General features: G+C 50.7%; 1 protein-coding gene across 6 annotated transcripts in view; it reads right to left on the bottom strand.

Annotated features, from left to right (window-relative positions):
* Positions 1–21,322, bottom strand: part of AK8 (adenylate kinase 8) — a 132,221-nt gene that overhangs the window by 109,867 nt on the left and 1,032 nt on the right. For 3 of the 6 annotated variants that reach the window (XM_008524358.2, XM_070595427.1, XM_070595430.1), the window contains exons 2-5: positions 18,322–18,406; positions 12,910–12,959; positions 9,969–10,082; positions 819–887 (exon numbers count right to left, since the gene is read on the bottom strand). In XM_008524358.2, coding sequence (XP_008522580.1) covers positions 819–887; positions 9,969–10,082; positions 12,910–12,959; positions 18,322–18,406 — 318 coding nt within the window. Of the gene's footprint in view, positions 1–818; positions 888–9,968; positions 10,083–12,909; positions 12,960–14,411; positions 14,529–18,321; positions 18,407–20,935; positions 21,005–21,322 lie in introns of those variants that run through there. The other 3 variants (XM_070595429.1, XM_070595428.1, XM_070595432.1) reach the window with 2 other exon arrangements.

A 21,322-nucleotide genomic window follows, 5' to 3' on the forward strand; every position in this document is an offset into this window, starting at 1 on the left:
AGTCCTTTGGTTTTTTATGGAGGCTTCGTTTCATAGGCATGATTGATGAAATCACTGGCCATTGGTGATTGATTCAATCTCCAGCCCCTCTCCCCTCTCCAGAGGTCAGGGGGCACGACTGGAAGTTCCAACCCTCCAATCACAGGGTTGATTCCCCTGGCAACCAGCACCCATCCTTAGGTGCTTCCAAGTTGCCTCATTAACATAACAAAAGGCACCTTTATCACTCTCCTCACTTAGCAAATTCCCAGGGTCTTGGTTAGCCCTGTGCCAGGAATGAGAAGAAGACTAAATATGTATTTCTTATCACAAATCACAGTATCACAACTGCCCTGCACACCCCAGGAGGCTGACCTCCAGGGACTGCTTCACTTGGACCCCTGCCCTCTGGCTTCATTGGGTCTGGCCAAAGGGGCACTGGCAGGAGATCAGAGGATGAAAGGAGAGCTTGGGGCACCCCGTAATTCTCCCTCTGCCCCTCCAGGTCCAGGGTGTCCAGCTCTCTCTGCTGCTGGTCTCAGGTGGCTTCACCAGCCCTTACTGGTTGCCTTAACTCCCCAACACTTCCGCACTATTCTTTCAGTAAAGGCTCTCCTGTGATCCCCAGGGGTGGGCCAGCTTTTTCCTGCAGGAACCCCAATGATCACCCCAGTTTCCACCTCCATCCAAGGTGGAATCTGCAGACTGACCTTCACTGAGTTCCAGTTGTCTGTTTTTTACCCTTCTCTGCAGGTCATCTGCTTTAGGACATGAACACACGCCCCTCACCCTCCCTTTGTCTGGAAGCCCCCTCACTGGCTCCACGCAGGGTTTCTTACCCGCCTCACGCAGTCCTCCTCACTCACGCGGTCCTGAATCAGTCTGACGAGCTGCATGCTGGGCACTCTCTAAAGGAAAGGAGACATGCAGAATGAAGGCCTGAATCTGTGGGTTGAATTCAAAAGGACACATAACTGGCAGGCCAGTGGGCTCAGCTGAGAACTGAGGGCCTTGCTGCATTGACCCAAAGTTTCTCTAGGTCCCTGACTAGCGCCCTGTAGCCATCTTGTGGCCTGGCCCTGGTCCAGCCTCCACTGCCCCGCAGCCTGCCCTCAGCTTCGTTCTGCACTGACCACCTCCTTGATGGCCCCCCCACCACGCATGTGCACCGACCTCCAGACTCTTGCTTATCCTGTGCCCCGGCCCAGATGCTCTGCCCCATCCCCCCCAGGGTGACTCCAGGTGCCCTTCTGAGCCTCAGCCCCAAGTGTGCTGCCTACAGAGAAGCCCTCTCTGACCCTCCCCAGGCTGGGTGGGGCTGAAATTTGCATTTCTAACAAGTTTTAGGTAATGCTGATGCTGCTGGTCTGGGGACCAACTGGAGAAGCACTGTCTTATGCAAACTTCCCCACGTGGGAGAAGTTGCTGGAAAGGATGGTGCCTTCCTGCGAATGCCTATATCCTCCCAGTCATCCCAGGAAACTTCCTCAGGCTGGCGAGGGAAGGGGGGTGGACAGGGAGCACCTCCCCTCCGCACTGCTTCCATCCTTTCCTGTCCCCTTGTGTCCCCTCCCGACCCCAGGCAGAGCTGGGTTCCATCCTGAGGCTGGTTTCTGAGAGTCGTGTCCTTCCCTGACAACACCCATTCAGGAGGCAGCATTCAAACAGGTACTGGGCCTCGGGGGCTGCAAGCCAGTCAAAGAACACGGGTTGAAAGGCGACAGGTCTGGGTGGGGCACAGCACCCCCCCACGCGGTCCACACAGTGGGGTACAGGCTGGCAGCTTTGAGCAAGGCCCCTCCTGGGTGCCCCCCGCCGCTCCCTGCCATGGTGCTGTCATGATGCCAGCTTTGATGTGTCACGTCAGCAGCGGAGGTTTCCAGGGGGCCGCTTCTCAGAGCCCTACCAAACTGTCTTCGCAGGAAATCAGGAGGCTCCTTCCTTCCAGAGCTCTGCCATGCTCTCCCGCCCCAGCCCCTCAAATCCTGGCTTTTCGAAGAGAATCTGGGACAAACTGATAGAGCTCGGTGAAGTCCCTGTGGGTGACAGAGCAGGCTCAGCCCAGTGCAGGCCCCTGGCCGGTCATCTCCCAACTTGGTGGCAACACAACACCCAGCCTGCTTCCTTGTGGCTGCGCTGGCTCCAATTCGACCTTTCTTCTCCTTCCAGCTTCCAGCGCCTGGGGCCCTGGGGCAGAACCGTTGACCAGCTAATCTGGCAGGTGCTGCCCCTCCCCTGAAAGACGTGCATTTGTTGCTGTTCAGAGGCAGGTATGGAGGTTCAAAGCCTGGCTCTGCCCCCCGGGGAGCCTCACTTAACTCCTACAAGCCTGGGCTTCCTCAGCAGGACAACACGAGACAGTGTGATCCCATCACCAGGCCCCACTCTCAGAGCCCCTAATGTCCCTGTGTACCTTTGGGTGACACTTGCTCAGGAGTCATAGGCATTTTGGTCTCCAGTATGAACTTCTATCCGGGACAGAGTGGGGAGGGGAACGGTTTAGACTTCTGGCATGCTCAACTCTGCCCCTTCTCCCTAAGGGGCTGCGGGGAGGAGGGCAGCCCCGTACCTGGACTTGAGCTCGCTTAAGAACTGATCCAAGAACCCTTCAAAGACAGCTTTCATTTCCAAGTTCCTGATGCTCCTCGGGGTCGTCAGAGGGCGTGTAGAGGGCAGGAGCTGTGCTAGTGCTAAAGGGCGGAGTCTGGAACAGGGGACAGGAGATGAGAGAGGGCACCGGAGACAAAGCTTTTTTTTTTTTTTTTTTCTTATTGAGTTAATGATAGGTTACAATCTTGTGAAATTTCAGTTGTACATTAATGTTTGTCATTCGTGTGTAGGTGCACCACTTCACCCTTTGTGCCCACTCCCCACCCCACCTTTCCCCTGGTAGCCACTAATCTGTTCTCTTTGTCCACATTTTTAAATTCCTCATATGAGTGGAGTCATACAGAGATTATCCTTCTCTAACCGGCTTATTTCACTTAACATAATTCCCTCAAGGTCAATCCATGTTACTGCAAATGGAATGATTTTGTTCTGTTTTACAGCTGAGTAGTATTCCATTGTATATATATGCCACATCTTCTTTATCCATTCATCTGTTGATGGGCACTTAGGTTGCTTCCATGTCTTGGCTATTGTAAATAATGCTGCAATGAACATTGGGGTGCATGGGACTTTTGGGATTGCTGACTTCAAGCTCTTTGGATAAATACCCAGTAGTGGAATGGCTGGATCCTATGGTAATTTTATTTTTAATTTTTTGAGGAATCTCCATACTGTTTTCCATAGTGGCTGCGCCAGTTTGCATTCCCACCAGCAGTGTATGAGGGTTCCTTTTTCTCCACAACCTCTCCAACATTTGTTACTATTAGATTTAGATATTTTTGTCATTCTAATGGGTGTAAGGTGATATCTTAGTGTAGTTTTGATTTGCATTTCCTTGATGATCAGCGATGATGAGCATCTTTTCACGTGCCTATTGGCCATCCATATATCTTCTTTGGAGAAATGTCTGTTCATGTCTCCAGCCCATTTTTTGATCGGGTTGTTTGATTTTTTGTTCTTGAGTTGTGAGAGTTCTTTATGTATTATGGATATTAAGCCTTTGTCAGATATGTGACTTGCAAATATTTTTTCCCAGTTAGTGGGTTGTTTTTTTGTTTCAATCCTGTTTTCCCTTGTCTTGAAGAAGCTCTTTAGTGTGATGAAGTCCCATTTGTTTATTCTTTCTATTGTTTCCCTTCTCTGAGAAGACATGGTGTCCGAAAAGATCCTTTTAATACTGATGTCAAAGAGTGTACTGCCTACGTTTTCTTCTAGAAGCCTTATGGTTTCAGGTCTCACCTTTGGGTCTTTGATCCATTTTGAGTTTATTTTGGTGAATGGTGAAAAAGAATGGTCAGTTTTCATTCTTTTACATGTGGCTTTCCAGTTTTCCCAGCACCATTTGTTGAAAAGACTTTCTTTTCTCCATTGTATGCCCTCAGCTCCTTTGTCAAAGATTAGCTGTCTGTAGATGTGTGGTTTTATTTCTGGGCTTTCAATTCTGTTCCATTGATCTGTGCACCTCCAGAGACAAAGCTTTGAAGGAAGAGCACAAACCCCACCACCGGCGCCTGAGCGGCCCACGGAGGGAGGTGGCCCGGGAGAGGGGCCGTGCGGAGGGAAAGGCGGATGAACTTTAAAAGGAGCTGCGGAGCCTGGTCCTCGGGTTGTCTGTGCCCATCCTGGGCTGTAACTGCCTCCACCCCACGCCTGCCAGAAAGGCCTGTTCCACACCACTGCCTCGAGCGGCTGGCAGGGAAGGGCAGGTGGAGTGTGAGGGCTCCTGCACGCTCGTCTCAGCACAGCCTCCAGGACAGGGAGCCGCAGGGTTGGAGAGGCGACGGTGGAGGGAACGGAGACGATCCAGAGGACTTGGAAGCAAGAGCTGACGCGGGCAAGCCCAGAAATCCTCAGAGGTACTCGGAGGGGACTACGTTTCTGAGTGTAGACGGAGGCAAGATGAGGGCACAGTTCTTATTCGGGTATTAGAGAAAATGGTGACTCTGACAGCTAGACACTTGGGTACATGGACTTACATCAGATTTTTAATTTTTTAAATGGAATTGAAGTTAGGAATTAAACAGAACCGAAGTTAGGAAGAACCCAGATTTGGCTCCTTCCTGTCTGACCAGCCTTCAAAGCTTGGGTCATTTATTCACTCAACAAACACGCTGTTATGCTCTAATACAACAGCTGCAATCTGAGGAAACCTTGATTTAGCAACAATTGTGCTGCAGAGGTAATAACAGGAGTGAGAAAGGGAGAGAGTGGTGTCTGGGGTGGGCTCCCACCTAGCCAGGCTAGAATTCCCTGGGGGGCATTTTTCAACCCTGGCGCTTGGCCCTGCTTCCGGGGATCCGGACTAACCGAGTCCAGTGGGGCCCAGGTGAGTGTAAGATGCAGTAAGGTCAAGAGCCTCTGGACAAGGCTTCCCAAATCTGCAAATATGTGTTCTTCCTGCAGGACTTCAACAGTAAAGATTTCCTTTTTCAGTAGAAATTTAAAACACTTCGGGGCAGTCACACCCAGCTCCTGTGGCAGAGAAATATCTTTTTCCCACTGAACCTCTCCACCTTCCTCTCACCTCCTGTGGGATTAGAAATCAGCAGGACTCCATTTTTTCCCCCTAATTTCCAAACTCCCAGCCAGGGCCAGACAGGCGAGAGGCCTTCCAGGAGCCTGGCTAAAGTCGAGGGCGGGGCTCACTCCAGGCTCGTGCAAGTGCAGGGGCGGCTCTGAGAGTGGGTGCCTCCTTCCGGTTTGTGCCCTGGGCTCCCGCTGGCCTCCCTCTTGCTCCCCACCCCAGCCGCCAGGGCCCACCTCACCCGAGCCTGTTTATGGTTTTTGTGATGGTGAGTCAGAGGGCAGGCTTAAGAGACTGGACCAGAGAAAGCAGATGAGGGGAAAGGATCTGACAAAACAGATGAATTCAATTAACTCAATAAAGAGGGGCAACAGAGAGCAAAGGTGGCTTGGTCGGCTTGGAGAGGAGGGGCCGGGGGAGATGTTTACACCCAGAGTGCCCCGGGGCTGAGGACCACAAAGCCGACTCCTCAGGGAGAGTTGAACCCTGACCGGGTATTGGAGAAGTACTGGTAAGTTTTCTAAGGGTGATAATATGTGTGCGTTTAATGAAAAAGAGCCCTTATCTCTTGGCGTGTAGAAATAAATGAAGATCAACCAAACGAGAAAAGCAAAAGCTATTTAGACAGAGCTTGCTCTGGCCAGGGAGTCGGCCACCTCACTTGCGTTGGGCAGACTCCAAGGCAGGCAGAGGAGCGGGAAAGTGTTCCTGCAGCAAAGGGGGAGGCTCGGCTGTGCCCCGATGCAGGCTGCGGGCCTGGGGAAGCTGAGGCGGCCTATTAGAAGTGGGGTGTCCCACGTGCTTGGTTAGGGGAGCATATTTGGCTTTCCCTGGTTGGTCATAAACTGGAAGTGGGGACAAAAATTAGGGAAGCTGGAAGTTATTAACCAAGTCTTGGCCATTTGGGGCTGATTGTTACAGGGGTTACTGTTGGGCTTTCTGGATCCGACTAGAGACAGCAGTCTGACTTCCTCCAGGTCTGACTTACAGCTTGCTGGCTCCCTGGGCTGCTGACTGTAGAGACGGGTGGGTCTCCCGGGCAGGCTGCTGCGGGCTGTGAGTCAGAGTTCTGTTTTTATATTGTATATTCAGTCTCGCAGCAGATATAGACTAAAACGTCTATGGATGAAATGAAATGTTGTATGGCTTTGCTTTCCAATAACCTGGGGGCAAGGGGATGGAGGGGTGAGCAGGAAACTGGACTGCCATTAGCTCACACGGGCTGAAGCCGGGTGATGGGTCCATGAGGGTTCTATTTCTGAGTATCTTAATGAGACTTTATAATAAACAGTTAAACAAAAAAGCCATTTCCAATCCCTGGTCACCTTGAATCACCAGCATCCTCAGGGATATCCCTGCCCACATGGGTTTTGTGGCACTTTGCCTGACTCAGGGCTCTTCCGTGACGTCACAGCTACGCCCTTAGGAAGGCCAGGACTGTGGTTATGGCTCCACAGAGCCCCGAAATCTTGCAGCCTGTACCCTCTTCCCAGACCAGGGCCAGTGCCTGGGATTTCCTAGCTGCTCAGAGAACACGTACTGAGTAAGTGGATTAGTCACCCAAGCCACCAACTGCATGAAGGCCTCCCGGCCGCACATCCTGGCTTGTGCTTAGTTTTCTGGTACCCTTGGTCTCCCAAGCTGGCCGGGAGTTCCCAGGGGCAAGGAGAAGGAATTCATCTTTGGGTCTCCCATGGCACAGCAGGATAGTGCTGGGAACACAGTAAGTAATTGGGAAGTATGTTTGGAACCATTTGGAAATGCCTAAAATGGAGCTATCTTGGTTAACACCAGCAACGTAAGAGAATTCTGTGTAGGAGGGCAGAGCCAAGATTCATGGGAGAAAATTAGGTATTTGAAGGTATTATTGCTACTTGCAAAAAGAGCTATAAAGGCTCCCAATCAGCAGACGATTTAAAGACAACACTTGACGAGAGGCTTGCCTGGCGGGCGGCCGACTGCCGCAGGGCCGCGTACTGCTGGCCCCGACCGCACCCACTTCGGCTCTTCAGAACCTTTTACTCCTTGATCAGTCCTGACGTCCTTGCCTTTCATCTTCCCTCCACCCGTGCTTCCGAACCAAGGAACCCCAACAAGACACCCTTGAAAGCACTTCGATGTGGTCTGAAAGATGCTGATAATTAGCGTAATGAAACCCAGGAGGAATTTTCCTAAACTCCCTTCTCTCCGTTGAATTTTATAAACCTAATAAAAGCATCTTTAGCCTAGAAATAAGCCTGCCTCCCCCACCCTGAAAAGCTTATCTTTTGCAGAAAATGAGATAAGCACTTTCTTTCTAAAACCATATTCCCACTCCAAGAGCTGGTGTCCCCCCAAACTATAACCATACACTCTGACTCCTGTAAGACTCAGGGGCAGGAGAGGGGGCCTCACTTGCTGTCCCCTAAGATTCCTAGCCAGGCCATGTGGGGGCCTGGAGGGCCCTGGATGAAGCAGTTTCAGAAGTGGCTGACCTTGCTAAATGAGGTTTTCCTCATCTTGCATCAAGTTGCTGTGATCAGCAAACTTGGGGCTGGGAGTCTGCCTAAGCCACACCCCTCATCTCTGAGAAGTGCCCTCGTGCTCCAGGACCCTCCCAGCCACGTCCGTGCTCCATGGCCTCGCCAAGCCCTCTTTGCACACCGCTCACCAGAGCTGATGGGCCCTGAGGACCCCTGACCAGCGGGCTGCTGCAGATCCCGTTTTCCAGGAATTTGGCCTTGGAGCTGCCTCTGTGGGTGGTCTGAACTGAGGACATGGGAACCCAGGAACAGTTTAGTGGTCATGAGTGGTGAAGAAAGATGGAAGAGAATGGAGGAAAAAGACGAAATAACCTCAAAGACGCAGAGAGGCCAAGAGTGGCTGCCGCAGAGCCAGGTCCCAGGAGTCACTGTGTCCTCCTTCAGATTCCTCCTTCTGCCCTGTACAGCCAAGGTGGATCTCTGTTACCTGCGACCAAGGGCAGGCCATAGGAGTTTTCCCACCAGCCACCACTCACTGGTAGACCACGAGGCCTGGCAACTCACTTCCAAATTCTTGGAGGAACAGTGGCCACACGGCCATGTGGTAAAGACCTTGCCCAGTGAATGCAGATGAAGACAGGATACAAACAGCTCTTAGCCACGGCCTCTGGAGAGACTGGTGAGAAACGTGGGGTTCTCACTCTGACTGGCAGGGCCAGGCCCTGGGCAGTCCTGGATTACCCATTACATAAAAGAAGCCCTCTTTTGGGGCACCAGAGTCCCCACCCACACAATCATGCCACCACACTCCACCTTTGTCAAATTTTTTGTAATTATCTTTGCTGTATTTGACTTTAAACTGCACTGTTTAAAAAAAAAGCTTTCTTTGGCATGGCAAGTGACTCAAGTTTAAAAGTTTGGTTTGAAGGTGTCATCATCTAATACACGTTTCTGTCTCCTGGCATGAAAGTAAACACAGCTGGCTGGCAATGAACTCAGCAGCTGACGTGTGTGCAGGACTCTTAAACTCTGGGTTTTAAGCAATAGCAGAGCCAAGCGGGCACCACAGTGGGCAGGGCTTAGGGCATCCATAGGCCTGAATCCTGCCCTGGGCAATCACTTCCCCTCCACAGGCTCCGTAGGTCAGAACCCCTCACCTCACATGGAGATGACGAGCTGAGGAGAGGAGGGAAGGCCCGGAAGGCGCCCAGCACACACTCACGCTCAGCAAACACAAGGATCCCTCCTGTTCTCAGCTGTCTTCCCTCACAAACAGGAGAAGGCCTGGGTCTCAGCGAAGCATGCTGGACAGGCCACTGCCCTGCTGCTATGGTCTGAATGTCCGTGTCCTCCCAGACTCATACGCTGAAATCCTAACCCTCCAGGTGACAGAACTGGGAGGTGGGGCCTTCGGGGGTGATTAGGTCATGAGGCCACAGCCTCACGAATGGGATTAGTGACCTTATGAAAGAGGCCCCAGAGAGCTCCCTTGTCCTTTCTGCCACTTGAGGTTACAGCGAGAAGACTGTAACCATTATCAGACAGCAAATCTGCTGGCGCCATGATCTTGCACGCCCAGCCTCCAGAACTGTGAGAAATAAGTTTCTGTTGTTTATAAGGCACCCATTCTGTGGTATTTTGTTATAACAGCGTGAATGGACTGACATACCTGCTTAAGTTCCAAAAGGGATTCTGAAGAAATATTTTGAAGTTTCTATTTGTATTAAATGGAAACAACGTGATCAAGTCCTATATTTCCCTTTAAAACAATTATTTCAAATATAGGGTCGGTGGGATTTTAGAAACAGAACACCTGACCCTCCTGGGATGCTACCCACGATGTGTGTGAGGTGACAGAGTGAATGCGGGCTGCCTGAACCAGGAGGGTGGCCCCTGTGCCATGGGGCACCCCAAGTAGTGGAAGGAAGCACCGCTGAGGTGCAGTGCACAGAGAGGTCTTTCCACTCTGGAGACAGCTGGACCAGTGCCCTTGAATGCCAGCTCAGCCCTGCATGTCCTGGAGCGGGCCAGCAGGCGCATCATCTGCGGATGGAGACCACTGCCCCGCCCGCACCCACTGTATGTGGTTGACCCTAAGAAAAGAAGGAGCAAGCCTGGGCCACTCCATCGGTACAAATGGCCTCCTCACTCTAGAGATGATTCCTTCCCACCACAAACCCCTCACCTGAAAACCACCAGCGTACGGGCCCTATTTAGGAATTCTCTCCTTCCTTCCGTCACATCCTGCCTGTATCTCATTTTACCCCAGCGTTTTCTCTCACTTAATCCAAAAGGAAATGGAAACTAGCTGAGCAGGGCAGGTGGACGGGGAGCCTGGGAGCTCTGTCCCTCTGTCCCCCCTACCCCGTGCCATCCCCCAGGGCCAGCCCTACCTTGTTTATCTGATAATGCTTCCTGGCAGCTGCAGCCAGAGAGGAAAATTCTTTTGCTATCAAGTTCTCCACAGTGAGAAGATTGCTGTTCAGATGTTTGCAAAGCCACATGGCCTGAAGAAAGGAAAGAAGAAAAGAACATTTTAGTGAAAGCAATAACTAAAAGAACTCCATTAAAATGCCCAGGTCCTCCCGCATTCTACTAGCAAGGATCGGCCATAGGGAAGCATAGTGATTTCTGGCTGGAAGGAGGCCTCCAAGAGAGACAAACCCATAGCGCACCTCCCAGCCTGAGAATTCTACGTGTGTGCCATGTCTTCCTCAACCAGCCTTTACCTCTAAATGGACCTGGAAACCCCACAACGGGGCTGCGCTTTCAACTGCCCTCGGTGGGCCTTCTCAAGCCCTGCAGACCATGAGTTGTGTTTTGTTTTGTTTTGTTTTTAAAGATTGGCACCTGGGCTAACAACGGTTGCCAATCTTCTTTTTTTTTTTTTTTTTAAGAATTGGCACCGGGGCTAACAACTGTTGCCAATCTTTTTTTTTTTTTCCTTCTGCTATATCACCCCAAACCCCTCTGGCACACAGTTGTATATCTTAGTTGCAGGTCCTTCTAGTTGTGGGATGTGGGACGCCGCCTCAACGTGGCCTGACGAGCGGTGCCATGTCCACACCCAGGATCCGAACCCTGGGCCGCCGCAGCGGAGTGCGCGAACTTAACCACTCGGCCACGGAGCCGGCCCCAGACCATGAGTTTTTAACTCAAAGTCTGAAAACGGGAAATGCAGAGACAGGACATAAATATGAGTCACAACCCATACTCAATGTTCATTTCTTCTTAAAGATTGAGAGATGACAGATTTTGGCCAAATGAATGTTCACTGGTGACCACTATACATACTCTACAGGGGAAGAACAAATTTTAAGGAATAATAACGCAATAAAATGTTCTTAATACCAAGATTATACTGATGACCGTTTCAGCATCAGCATGATTCAGAGGGCCCTGCAGGTCCCTGGGGAAGGTATAAACCTTAATTCTCTCTGTTCCTCGTGCTGGGAAACGTCAGCAACAATATCAGGAAATAGCCCTTTAGGACTCTCTGTAGGGGTGGAGACAGCGAATTCACCAAAAAGCTTGTAGCTGAAAAACCAGCAAAGCACTATGGGTCCCTGACCTCATCAGGGAGGACAAAGTTGACTCCTCAGCCACGTTGGGACTAGACAAAAGAAGGTCTCTGTGCTCTGACTCACAGACGCTGCAAGAATTCTACCCAGCAAATTCCTGCCAGTGATCAGAGAGCCAGGTCTGGGAAGGAAACAAGGTGGTCCCAGAATGTCGAACGTCTCAAAGACAAAGGCCCTTTGCCAAAGGAGACCCCTCACCCCAAGGGACCTGCCCCTGCTTTAACCTGGGTCCCTGAGCTTGTCTGTGTCAGTGCAGAGGCCACCACCCTCGTTGCCAATGTCAGAATCTCTTGGGGAGCAGTTTCAAAGAGCTGTCTGGGCCCCTCCTAGGAGAGGCTGAATGGGTAGGTCTGGAGGGGAGTCCAGGAGCCTACGCTTTCCAGAGCACCCTGGTGATGCTTGTGGTGGCAGGCCCGGGAGGCCCTGGCTTCTAACAGTAAAGCAGTGCTTCAGGTGGGTGGATTCCAGCAAGGAGTGAACGCTGACAGCCTTATCCTGAGGAACAAAGTAGAAAAACTACGGACAGAGAGACAGACTGACAGACAGATGGACAGATGGGCAGATGAACAGATAGATAAACAGAACAGCTATAGTAACTCCAAAGCACAGCAACGCAGGCTGTTCTGTGCAAGGATCAGCCATCTTAATTCCTCTGCAGAATAAAGCAAGGTGCCAGCTAACCAGGGGAAACAGCCTGCAACATCATCCAGGCCCGGGACATGTGCTCGTGGCGACAACACGGTCATCAGAAAGGGTTAATGGAAGACAACTGAGGTTAACTAACCGGGCTTTTAAGAGACAGAAAGAGTTTCATCTCAGATGATTACAGTTTTAACAAGTTTTTGGCACTTAAAGGAGCTTAAAGATTAAAACCATACAGGGAATGAAGCAGGCAGTTTCAGGACAGGGGTTGCCTCCAAGGAGAGAGGGAGAGATGAGAAAGGGTGAGTGAGGTGAGATGAGGTATTCACTGCATCTTTAAAGTTGTACTGTCTTTAAAACGGAGAGAGGGGCCGGCCCCGTGGCTGTGGTTAAGTTCACGCACTTTGCTTCTGTGGCCCAGGGTTTTGCCAGTTCGAATCCTGGGCGCGGACATGGCACTGCTCATCAAGCCATGCTGAGGCAGCGTCCCACATGCCACAACTAGAAGGATCCACAGCTGAAAATACACATCTATGTACCGGGGCGCTTTGGGAGAAATAAGGAAAAATAAAATCTTTAAAAGAAAAAAAACAGAAAATCATCAAAGTAAATACGGCAAAACGATAAATTGCTGTAAAATTTGGGAGTTTAGGTACATGAGTATCTACAATACAGCTTTTATGCTTTTCTGATTAGTTGAAACATTTCATAATTAAAATTTTAAGAGTAAATCTGAAGATTCCACACTTTGAAATGTGTATGCTGTTTGACCTAGCACTTCTACTTCTAGAAATTTATCCTAAGTTTGTAACTAAGGGCGTACGAAGACAGTGGACAGGTAGCCATAAGAAAACCCTCAAAGGTATATCCCAAAATGTTAAAGGAATACTTATCTCTGGATGGGTGGGGAATAATATTTTTGGTTTTCGTATTTTATAGGTTTTCTACTAGGAACACACATTGCCTCTTGTAATAAGAAAGTAAGTTAAGAAGCAGGAGAAGGAAAAGCAAAGCGCAGTGATGTTGCAGAGGCACTGAGGTGTGTCTCACTCCTGCTCTGCGAGATACATGCGGTATTACAGTATTACAATGCTTACTATGATCCACTTACTATAGTTGTTTTCCCCGAGGCGGGTGGACCCAAGATTACAATCTTCGGCACTGTGGAATAAAAAGATTTGAATGTCACTGCTCGATATGACGAAGCAACCTCCCATGTCTGCAGCATCTGGGCGTATTTACTTCTTCCCTCCCCAGATTTCCATTTCTGCCAGTGACACGGTCGTTTGTAACCCAGCAGCTCAGAGATGCTCTCACCACAGAACATATTCTCTGTGTTTAGAGAGGTAAGTGATCACTGAGATGGTTTATTTTTCTGTCTCCAAAGGGATATGGACATGGTAACTTGTTTGCTAAACTAATAAATATCAAGAACAATTGGGATTTCAAACACCATAAAGCATTTTAAACAGGGACTTTGTCTTGGGGACACGCTCTCAAATAAAGCTGTATTTTATGTAAATCGACCTTCGAAGCTTTTTTTTATATATATATCTATGCCTATTTATTTAGCAAATTGTATTCCTCATCATTTTACAGAGGGAAATAATAGGCAAAAGCCCGGGGTGTATGGGCCAGATTTATAAAACCCCAGACAGGAAAGTCTTTGTTTTCAAATATGGGCATTTCTATGCAAATAGAAACAAGTGGCTGCTTGCTTCAGTGTGAGACTCCTGGTTCTGGAAGTTTCTTGGCCCTGCAGAATTCCCAAAGCGGCTACTGGACTATTGAGTAGGTGCTGGCCACTGGAAAAGACAAGACCAGCATCTTAAGAGGAGAAGTGGAAGGCGTGTATGCTTGGGTCAAAACAAGGCAACAGAACATGGTGTCTGGACAGATGAACCCACGCTGATTCCTCCCTGAGCGCCACCTTGATTGTGTCACCCTCTTCCCCTACCTGTGGGGAGTGAGGGGCACGGAGCAGAGGTCACGGAAACCAGGTCCATGCCTTTGCCACCGATAGCCGGCCCCTGACCCAAAGTGTGGATGAACAGATGTGCACTCCAACTCATTAGAGGCTGGAGCCTCTGCTGTCTATAAGCAGACCCCATTCCTGCCAGACCACCGGGAGGGAAATCCATGCAGAGGACAATGGATGTGCACGACCTTCTAGTTTGGAAGTGGACCCTAAGAAGGAACTATTGTGTCCACGTGGCTCACCGTTTAATGATCAGCTCCCTACACCCAGCTAGGCTGCCCACATTTAAATAGACCTTTGCCCAAATTCAGAGCACCTTCTCATTTTCAGGGAAAATGTGGAAGAAAAGTTTAAGATAATTTGCTGACTCACTCCACAAACACTTTGAGTGCCTCGTCTGTACTCGGCACTGGACCGCATGCTGCCGAGAAAGGCAGGATGGACCACGGCCCCTGGTGAAAGCTAGTGAGTAACTGCACTAGACGAGAACTGAAAGGGAGCCTCACACTCTGTGCCCCAGTCTCCAACAAGGGGCTGCTCTCTCCTCAAGGACATGAGGAGTCAGACACACATCATGGTTTTCTGCTGCTTCCAGGTGGAGGGCCCCCCAGACCCTGTGGAGAGTCTGGCCTCACCCGCTGGTGATGCTCAGGACACAGGCCCGGGGAAGACGGCCGGGGCAAGCCAGGGCAGGGATTCACGGCCCATTCTCTGCTCTAGCCACGTAATCTGGCGCAAGGCCTTCCGGGCCCTCCACCTGGAGGAGAGAAGCCACAGCAGGGAGAAAACACTGCTGACAGGAGGGTCTGGAAATGAGGTGGATTTGGGGACACTTGGTCAGGTGACATGATGAGCGGGATTGGAGCTGGGGTGCCATGGAAGGTTTGGGGGAGGGGCAGCATTAGAGCAGCAGGGAGGGAGGTCAAGGGCAGAGGGGCCCTGTACAATAAAGCAAAGAGCTCACACAGACCACGGGGAGAACACTTGCTTGCTGAAGCCGGAGTCAAAGAGCAGCAGGCGGACGTGGGTCTGGCTCATGCGTCCATGGCCCCGCTGCCTCTGCAGGCCTCTAAGCACAGGCCTCCACTGAAGTTCCTCGGAACTGGAGCCAGACCCAACAGTGCTCAGGGCCTGCGGAACCCCAGGAGAAGGCAGATACATCTCGACGAGAGCATTTGGGCAACGAGTTGACTCCCAAGTCGCGCATTCATCTTGACAAAGTTACGGGGATGGAAGGCTGCTGGGGAAACCCTCCCCTTCCAGGCTCCTGTAAGTGGCACCCAAATTGTACACATCTATGAAAACGCTTTAAAAGGGGAACATCCGCGGCCTTTCTCCCACCTAATTTCTCGCACACATTTATGTGATTAATTTCAGTTTCTTAAAATCTAACACCTTGAAACTCCAGCCCTGCTCATGAGTAATTATTTATAAACAGTGTCATAAAAGGCTGCTTGACTGCCAAGAGTAATCAACATCTTCAAACCACTTCAAAGGAAATCAAAAAACCTTTCCATCCACAGATCCTTTTGAGGTTTAACTAGGAGCATGATTTAAAATTCACAAGAAAACCCTTAGGTATTGGAGCTCTAATACACAGCTTTCTTGGACAAACGTTTGATAAAAAACGAAACATACCATTATATACACCATCGCCTGCTTTAATATTGCCCAGGGCTACTGTAAATGCTCACTTTGTACTAAATCTGCTTTTCTCACGGCGAAGGGGCTGCCAGCCCGTGTGCAGGTGGCTCCCCTCGTTCCCTCCTGCACTCGCTCACTGGGATGAGTCTGGAGCCTCCTCTCTGTCTACACCGGCCACTGGCCATGTCACTGTGTGTCACAGTGAACTCCTGCCCACCCAACACCCATGCCCAGAAAGCAGAGGCTTCAGAGCCCAACTTCCAGTTAACAAAGGCCACTATGCGGCTGGAAGGAGGCATGACAACCTGACCCACTAGCCCAGGGCAGGGGAAATGCTCACTGGATGTCAGGGGACCTCTCTGTGCCTCCTGTCCTCTTGTGCAACACACAAAGGTTGGGTTAAACCCATTTCTAGTTTCCCCCAGTCCCAGAAAAATCACACAAAATCTCGGTCTTCTCCCCTGCCTCCCATGTTTTTGCTGCACCTGTCAGTGGAGGCCTGAGCACGGGGAGGGAAACCCAACAAATTTCCCTCTCTTCTTTCCATTTAAAAAAGCTGGGACTTGAGCCAAAGAGTTCCAACATCCATAAGAGCTGCTAGCCCAAGGCCTGGGAGAGGGGGTGAAGGGCTGTGGGAACAAATCAACCCCCCAAAACAGTGGTCACTGGGGTCCAATGACTCTACTCCCTGAGAGCACCTGGGCCAAAAACCTTGACTCCAGCTATTCAGGAGGACAGACATGAAGCAGGGCGCCCCCGCTTGAGAGCAACAGACCGGATCCCATGTGGGGAAAGGAGGAAAGGCTCCATGGAGGGCAGACTTGGAAAGCCACAGGACCATGGATGAATGGGAAGAGGTGCTAAGGAGGGTGGAAAGAGGTGGTGAAGGGAGACAGGAGGTGGCACAGGTGGCCTTAAGGCCAGCGCTCAAGATGACTGTCCAGCCAATGTCGGCTTCACTGCATCTAAAATAGAAAAATGGTGTTGGAACTTAAAAAATTCTCATGAAGTGGACACTGAGAATTATATATGCACACAGAGAAGCAAAATCAAAACATAAAGATGGAATCTGCCTCAAATTGTAGGCTCTTGAATTTCTAGCCGGGCAGACTGGCTAGGCTTTGGGGTTCTCGGTTTAAGATCACACAGCATGGCACACGCGGCCCCGGGTAGGACTCTTCAGAGCAGGGGCATGCAGTGCCATCACAACCCAACCTACCAGGGTTCAAATGGTTATGTTATCATCAAGTACAATCTTCAATTTAGAAAATCTCACGAGGCTTTTCACAAGTGAAACCCACCATCGCACCCCCTGAAGCCCCGCGGGAGCGTCAGGACCTGGTCATTCCTTCCGGTGGCCGTCACTGACCAGCCACCACAGGCCAGGCCAGAGCTTCACAGCCTCCCTCTCGGGTGAACACGCCATTTTACAAATGAGGGAAGTGAGGCCAAGAGAGAGCAGTCTCTTCACATTTTAGCAGGAGAACCAGAAGGGCAGTGCACTGAAGGGCTCTGGCAGTGGGACGGCAGGAAGGGCCACTTCCCTGACCTGCGCTTTTGCTGTCCCTTTGCTTCGCTTTGCTGTCCTTATTTGGTGGTGGCAGTACGAGAGAGATGAACACGGGCAGACATGCTCCCAGCAGCCCTTAGACAACAGAGCTTAGCAACCCCGAGCCCCATCCAGCCTCAGGGCTGGGGAAGTGGGAATGCAGAAACATCTTCCTCCGGTGCCGGAGGCCCGGCTGGTGAGCTGCGGTCCGCAGCAGGACTGCCAGAGAGGACGGAGGCTTAACCCCACCCTGCAGAGCAGGGGAGCCTCCCACCCACGCCCACCAGAGCACAGGGGCCTCTTGGAAGAGTGAGTCACAGCAGGAACAAAGGAAGGCAGGGCGGGCAGCTGGAGAAGGTGCTTCTCCTGCCCACCCAACCCGCCTCCCCCCCGGCCCACGTCATGGCTCTATCTCCACCTGGGGCATCCAGGCTCACAATCAACGTCAGTTCTCAATCCTGCTAACTAGAGGCTCAGAAAAGAGCACTGTGGGGCTCTCTTTGAACTACCTTGCTTAGGTCAGTGAAACGGCAGCGAGACCAAGAAGCCCAGCAGTGATGCTCTGCCGCCAAGCCCGAGACTGCACCAGGACCTGCGGGCAGGGCACGATGGAAAGGCCAGGTGTGCCTGGTGCACCTGCAGGCTAGGCATCTTCTCTCTCACCGTTTTCTTTCTCTAAACTACTTAGTGTCCTTTCTCATGTCAGGCAGCTCAGGCCTCTGTCCCTCTCTGCACCAAGTGCTCATGTCACTGGTGTGCTGGTAGAACCTTCAAAGCAGCTAATGCTCCAATGAAAGAAATATCAAAGCGCCAAGATGCCACTTCTCCCTGACACTGGAGGATGACAATGATCCTCCTCCACTCGGCAAATCAACCGGGGAACAGAGCCCTCTCCTCTCCCTGCTGCGGGGTTCCGGGCTCTGGCCTTGGGTCTGGCCAACCTGCACGAGGGCCGAGGTTTGGCGTGTTCTGGCACTCATTATTGGGTGCTGATAATGGGACCATCAGGAAAACCCAAGTTTTTGCCTGTCTGGGTAGACCAGAAACCAAATTGACACCTGACAAGTGTAATCACAGAGCTTAGACCCAATAGGTGACATCAGCTGGGTCATGCAAAAGCATTAATAATTGATTCCATGGCTATTCTGAAGCTTTCACTTTAATAACTGGGCAAGAGGATTATTAGTGGTACTCCAAACGAAGTTAAGGCATCTTTCAATTACCTACCACTCCAAGTTGTCGAAACCCCTCCATACCCTGTTCTGACCACCCTTTAGACACAGGGAGGACAGAGGAGTTCACACGTGCTCCCAGGAAGAGGAGGGGAAGGAGGGGGCTCGCAGAGTGCTCACCGTTATCGTTGTCTAGTTGTAAGTGATTGATCATGAACAGGATAGGGTCCTTGGGCTGGTGGATCAGGAGTTGCTCCAGCATGTTCTGTGGGCACAAGGCAGACACCCATGTAGTTAACACCTGCATGGGCACCCAGGACCCTGGGCTCCAGTGGCCCAGCACCCTGGTCACTATGGATACTGGCTATGGGACCTGAACTCTCCACCGCACCCCACCAAATGTATCTTCAACTTGGGACCAGCTGGCATCTGCTTGGGTCCCCGCGAGCAGAGGCATGAGGGAGGGGCCATGTGGGTCTTGCTGGGGAGGTACCTGGAGAGAGGCAGAGCTGGAGGGACTGCGCCCGTGACTCAGAGCAGGCAGTCCCAGGGCCCTCTCCCCTCAGTCCCTTTGTGCTTTCCAGAGCAGCCCTCCTCAGGTCTTCCCATGCACCACGCTCATTCACCCTTCAGAGCCTTAGCAAATGCTGTTCTCTCAGCTTAGAACACTTCTTCCTCCGTCCTCAGGTCTCAGTGGAAACAGACCCGCCCGAGCACACTCACTAGGTAAATCCTGTCATATGCTCCTACAGCCCCTGCGTGTCTGTTATTGCCTCACCCTGTCCCAGTGCCTGGCACAGTTACGGTAGGTGCCCAATGCAGAGATCTTCTGGAGGACATGGGCATCACTGCTACCTGTGTCTCTCCAGAGCGGCACAGAATATTTACCAGCTGAACATCTAAATAGTACTGGGATAGTCTGGCCATTTAATTCCATGGGAAAGCAGCTTCCATGGTTCCAGAACAAAAGGCACAGAAATGAACCAGGTAGCTGATAGGAGCTGGGCTGATGCAATAAGGAGGATCCTTCAGTCCTAGGGACAAGCAGGGAGGGCTTTAGTTCTTGGGGGGAAGAGGGAGCAGGGGGCATTAAAAAGCACTGAACTGTGCGAAGTCCCAGCTCCGCTCCACATCTCGCCAGCAAGTCCTTTCCCTTCCCTGGGCCTCAGCTTCCCCACCTGTCAAATGGCATGGTTGGGCGAGATCCCTAGTTATATATCACTGGTGAGATGGCGTGAGATGACTTTAGATGGTTCACAGATGTTTTTAATTTCACTTTTCAATAGTTGCAGGTGTAACGTATATTACAAAAATTCGTACATCAAATCTATGATTTTAAGAATATTGCTTAGGATGAGATGAAAAAAGTTAGTTAATATTTTAAAAGTGGGTTGTTTTAGGGCCCAGCCCCATGGCCAAGTGGTTAAAGTTCCGTGTGCTGGGGCCGGCCTGGTGGTGCAGCGGTTAAGTTTGCACGTTCTGCTTCAGCAGCCTGGGGTTTGCTGGTTCTGATCTGGGGTGCGGACATGGCACCGCTTGGCAAGCCATGCTGTGGTAGGCACCCCACATATAAAGGAGAGGATGATGGGCACAGACGTTAGCTCAGGGCCAGTCCTCCTCAGCAAAAAGAGGAGGACTGGCAGTGGAGGTTAGCTCAGGGCTAATCTTCCTTAAAATAAATAAATAAATAAATAAATAAATAAATAAATAAAAATGTCCCGTGTGCTCCGCTTTGGCAGCCCAGGTTCGAGGGTTCAGATCCCAGGTGCGGATCTACTCCACCCACCAGCCACACTGTGGTGGTGTCCCGCATATAAAAAAATAGAGAAGATTGGTACAGATGTTAGCTTAGGGCTAATCTTCCTCAAGGAAAAAAAAAACAAAAAAAAAGGAGGAAGATTAGCAACAGATGTTAGCACAGGGTGAATCTTCCTTGGCAAAAAAAAGTGGGTTGATTTAAAGAAACGATTAAGTTAAAATGGAAATGTGGTGGTGGTTATATGAATCCATACATGTGATAAAATTTCATAGAAATGTACACACAGTGAAAAAATGAGTGCAGGTAAAAATGAATGAAATCCAAATAAGGCCTGTAGTCTGGTTAACAGTACTGTACCAATGTCAATTTCCTGGTTTTGACAATGTACTATAGATATGTTAGATGTTATTACTGAGGGAAGCTGGGTGAAGGGTACAACAGAACTCTGTACTATTTTTGTAACTTCCTGTGGGCCTAAAATTATTTTAAAATAAAAAGTGTAGGGCCGACCCCTGTGGCCTAGTGGTTAATTTCAGTGTGCTCCACTTGGGTGGCCCAGGTTCAGTTCCCAGGCGAGGACCTACATTGCTCTGTTAGGGGCCATGCTGTGCTCGTGGTCCACATACTAAAAGATACAGGAAGACTGGCATGGATGTTAGCTCAGGGCAAATCTTCCTCAGGAAAAAAAAATTGAAAAATAAAAGTGTAAAAAAAAATGGAAATGGTAAAAACTATGGAGGGAACACACAAATGACTATGGACTGGAAATACTGGACCAAAAGCTTTCTGGGGCTGCTCCTTCCAATCACTATGAGATACACCACATTCTCCAGAGCAGCCCACAGTGCCCCAGGAGCCACCTCCATCCTGCCCACCAAACAATGACTTGTAACTCAGCCAGCCACTTTCTTCACTTAGAATGGCCACTCTGTTTTAGAAATCTCTCTACCTCTATTAGTTGACTCTTTCCAAAGGAAGCATGTATTTGCTGGAGAGATGGAGACTTAGGTTTCTTAGTCTCAGCTCTTCTCTCACCTGTGCAGGTCAGAGGCTCAAATGACCAGAGGCGTCCCCATGGTGGAGCCTCCCTCGATGGAGTGTACCCTGAGGAGACAAACGCTCTAAAAATTGGGCTCCAGCTTCCCTCCGGCCCTCAGAACCTCTGACTGACTGAGAGTTCTTCCAGTCCAGCTCCTGAAAGCCTTTACCTCCAGGAGATGCAGAAGGGAAACCTGGAGCAAATTCAGAGGCAGGTCTCTCCTAAGGTCACCCAGGGGGTGGGGACCCAGTCAGGTCAGGAACGCAGGATGAGAGCTTGGGAGCTGCCCAGAACTCCTGGGCCTGAGGAAGAGGGGCCAGGTGGGAAATGCTGTCCAACCCACAGGGCAGCCGTCCCACGAAGGCGGCCATCTCAGGACAGGG

This window comes from Equus przewalskii, chromosome 26 (genome assembly GCF_037783145.1).
Source record: "Equus przewalskii isolate Varuska chromosome 26, EquPr2, whole genome shotgun sequence".
NCBI lineage: Eukaryota > Metazoa > Chordata > Mammalia > Perissodactyla > Equidae > Equus > Equus przewalskii.